General features: G+C 41.6%; 1 protein-coding gene across 1 annotated transcript; it reads left to right on the top strand.

The window, feature by feature from the left end:
- The first annotated feature begins 217 nt into the window (after positions 1-217).
- On the top strand, positions 218-1689 carry LOC128210494 (zinc finger MYM-type protein 1-like). The gene is made up of 2 exons (XM_052914841.1): positions 218-246; positions 576-1689. The coding sequence occupies exons 1-2, from the start codon at positions 218-220 to the stop codon at positions 1687-1689; spliced, it is 1143 nt and encodes a 380-aa protein (XP_052770801.1).
- The last annotated feature ends 751 nt before the right edge of the window (positions 1690-2440 follow it).

Here is a 2440-nt window from a genome sequence, read left to right as displayed (position 1 = left end):
CTTAATTTTGAATGTTTAATAACGTTTTATCAGTATTTCTTGGATTAAAAAAGCCCTTTAAATATCAGCAGAAAATTAATTGTTCAGTTGCCACAAACCAGAAAATTGAAGGTTGTTCCTTTGATAAATTATAACTGGTTTACGATCTTTCAATCCAAAGCGACTAATACATAATGTTTTTTTTAGAATAATTTGTTTCAATTTATACCAAAATAATATGCGATCACCAAGCCTCGCAAACAACATGTATGTTTGTAATATTCGGTGACGCGGCTAGGATTCGAGCCCATGACCTAACGCACCAAACCAAACTACTATTGGTGCTGTCTATCTTGGCAATGTTATTATACTATTCTCTTTATGCCAGATAGGTACAAGGCAATTAATACAGTAGATAGCATATACAAAGCCACTGAACATTATTTCATGTGAAAATAAATGTATGTTCATGACAACTAAACTAATAATACAGCCTTTGTTGGTTTAGCCATTCGCTTATATATTTCTGTCATCTCTTTTTTATCTAACACTTCTTAAAAATATTTGGTCCAACTGCTCTCTCATTCTGCTTTCAGATATGTCAGTGGTAAGTTCCGGAGAATCCAAACACATTGGTTTAATGACTACTTCTGGCTTCGTTATTCGCAATCGGCCTGCGGCGTCTACTGTGCCCCATGCTACCTGTTTGCAGGAAGTGTTACGAGATTGTTGGTGTCATCTGTGGCCATCGACCCTAGCAACCTTGGGAAAACACTGTCCAGTCATGCGAAATCTGAACTACATGTCAACTCTTTGGAGGCTGCGGAGAACTTCAGGAGCATAATGTCTGGTGAACAAAAAGACATTGTAGCGTCAATGTCATCGTCGTACAATGTCCTAGTGGAAAGGAACCGGCAAATATTACACGCAATTGTAGAAACAATAATATTATGTGGAAGACAAAATCTGTCATTGAGGGGACATCGTGATGAAGATCGCGGAAATTTCAAGGCACTGCTGGAATATCAAGCGAAGCATAATGCTATTCTTAAGGACCATCTCGAAAACGGCGACCCAAGGACGAAGTATACCTCCAATAAGATTCAAAATGAGATAATCGACATATGTGGTGACCAGATAAAATCTAAAATAGTCGAAAGTTGTAACAGTGTTCCATTTTTTGGCTTCATTGACGAGGCAACGGACGCATCAACGATGGAGCAGATGGCCCTTTGTCTGCGATATTATGAGACAAGCTCAAGATCTGTGACCGAGAATTTCATTGGTTTTGCCGAATGCTGGTCGACTACAGGGGAATCATTGTCTGAGGCCTTCCTGTTCCATTTGAGAAACTCCGGTGTAAACATGGACAAGCTTCGAGGCCAAGGCTACGATGGTGCATCCAATATGTCCAGGGAATTCCGGGGTGTGCAGGCCCGAATTAGATATAATCATCCCAAAGCATTATATACACACTGTAGAGCTCTTTGTTTGAACTTAGCCATATGTCATGCGTCAGAAGAACCAATCGTTCGCAATATGATGCAGACGGTTCAAGAAGTAGCATTTTGCCTCAATTACTCTGCAAAGCGGCTTCTTCGATACAAGAATGCTCTTGAAAACGACGCCGAAAATCGCGAGGCAATGGAACGTAGAACAAAACTTCAGTCATTGACATTTGTGCGAAACGAGGTGGGCGGCAAGATCTGATGCACTACACACATTCAGGTGCTACTTCACAACTGTCGTCAATACACTCGAAGATCTCAGTTTGAATTATGGTGATACAATGGCCGGACCATTCAAACTTGCAATAACCCAGTTTGGGTTTATTGTAAGTCTTGTTTGTGTTGAATATATCCTGGCACAGTTAGTTCCACTCTCACAGATGCTTCAAAACAAAAAATGTGACTTGGTGGAGGCAGCAAAGGAAGCGAAAATCGTATGTCAGCTGGTATCCCAGCAACGAAACGACGAAGCTGTATTTAACGAGTTATATGGAAATGCGGTGATAATGGTTGCAGCGGTAGATGTTCAACCTACGAAGCCAAGAACTGCGGCGCGACAACAGCATCGCCAAAATGCACCTGCTGAATCGTTCTCAGACTACTGGAGACGCAACATGTTTCTTCCGTTTTTCGACCACCTTACAACTGAATCTCTGACAGGCTTCTGAATGCTGAAGATCGCCCAGTTCCTAATTCCAAGCAATCTTGAACACCTAACTGATGACAAAGTAGAGGCCTTATACCATACATTTCAGTCAGATCTTCCAGCACTTGACGCAGAAGAATTTAAAGGTGAAATACGTCGTTGGAATATAAGTGGTCGTTCAGAAGACAATCCGCCGACATCCATTGCAGAAACGTTGGCAGGCATCAATGAAGAACTGTATCCTAACGTGACCACATGTCTTCACGTTCTTCTAGCAATGCCAGTCTCTACTGCGACCGCTGAACGA

The sequence above is a fragment of the Mya arenaria genome, chromosome 12 (genome assembly GCF_026914265.1).
Source record: "Mya arenaria isolate MELC-2E11 chromosome 12, ASM2691426v1".
NCBI lineage: Eukaryota > Metazoa > Mollusca > Bivalvia > Myida > Myidae > Mya > Mya arenaria.
This window is presented reverse-complemented; position numbering and strand designations above follow the sequence as displayed.

Excerpts from the sequence above, each read along its gene's own strand:
- LOC128210494 (XM_052914841.1), top strand. The coding sequence starts at position 218 with ATGCGATCACCAAGCCTCGCAAACAACAT. Across the intron at positions 247-575 it reads CCAAGCCTCGCAAACAACAT|ATATGTCAGTGGTAAGTTCC; the intron begins GTATGTTTGTAA and ends TTCTGCTTTCAG.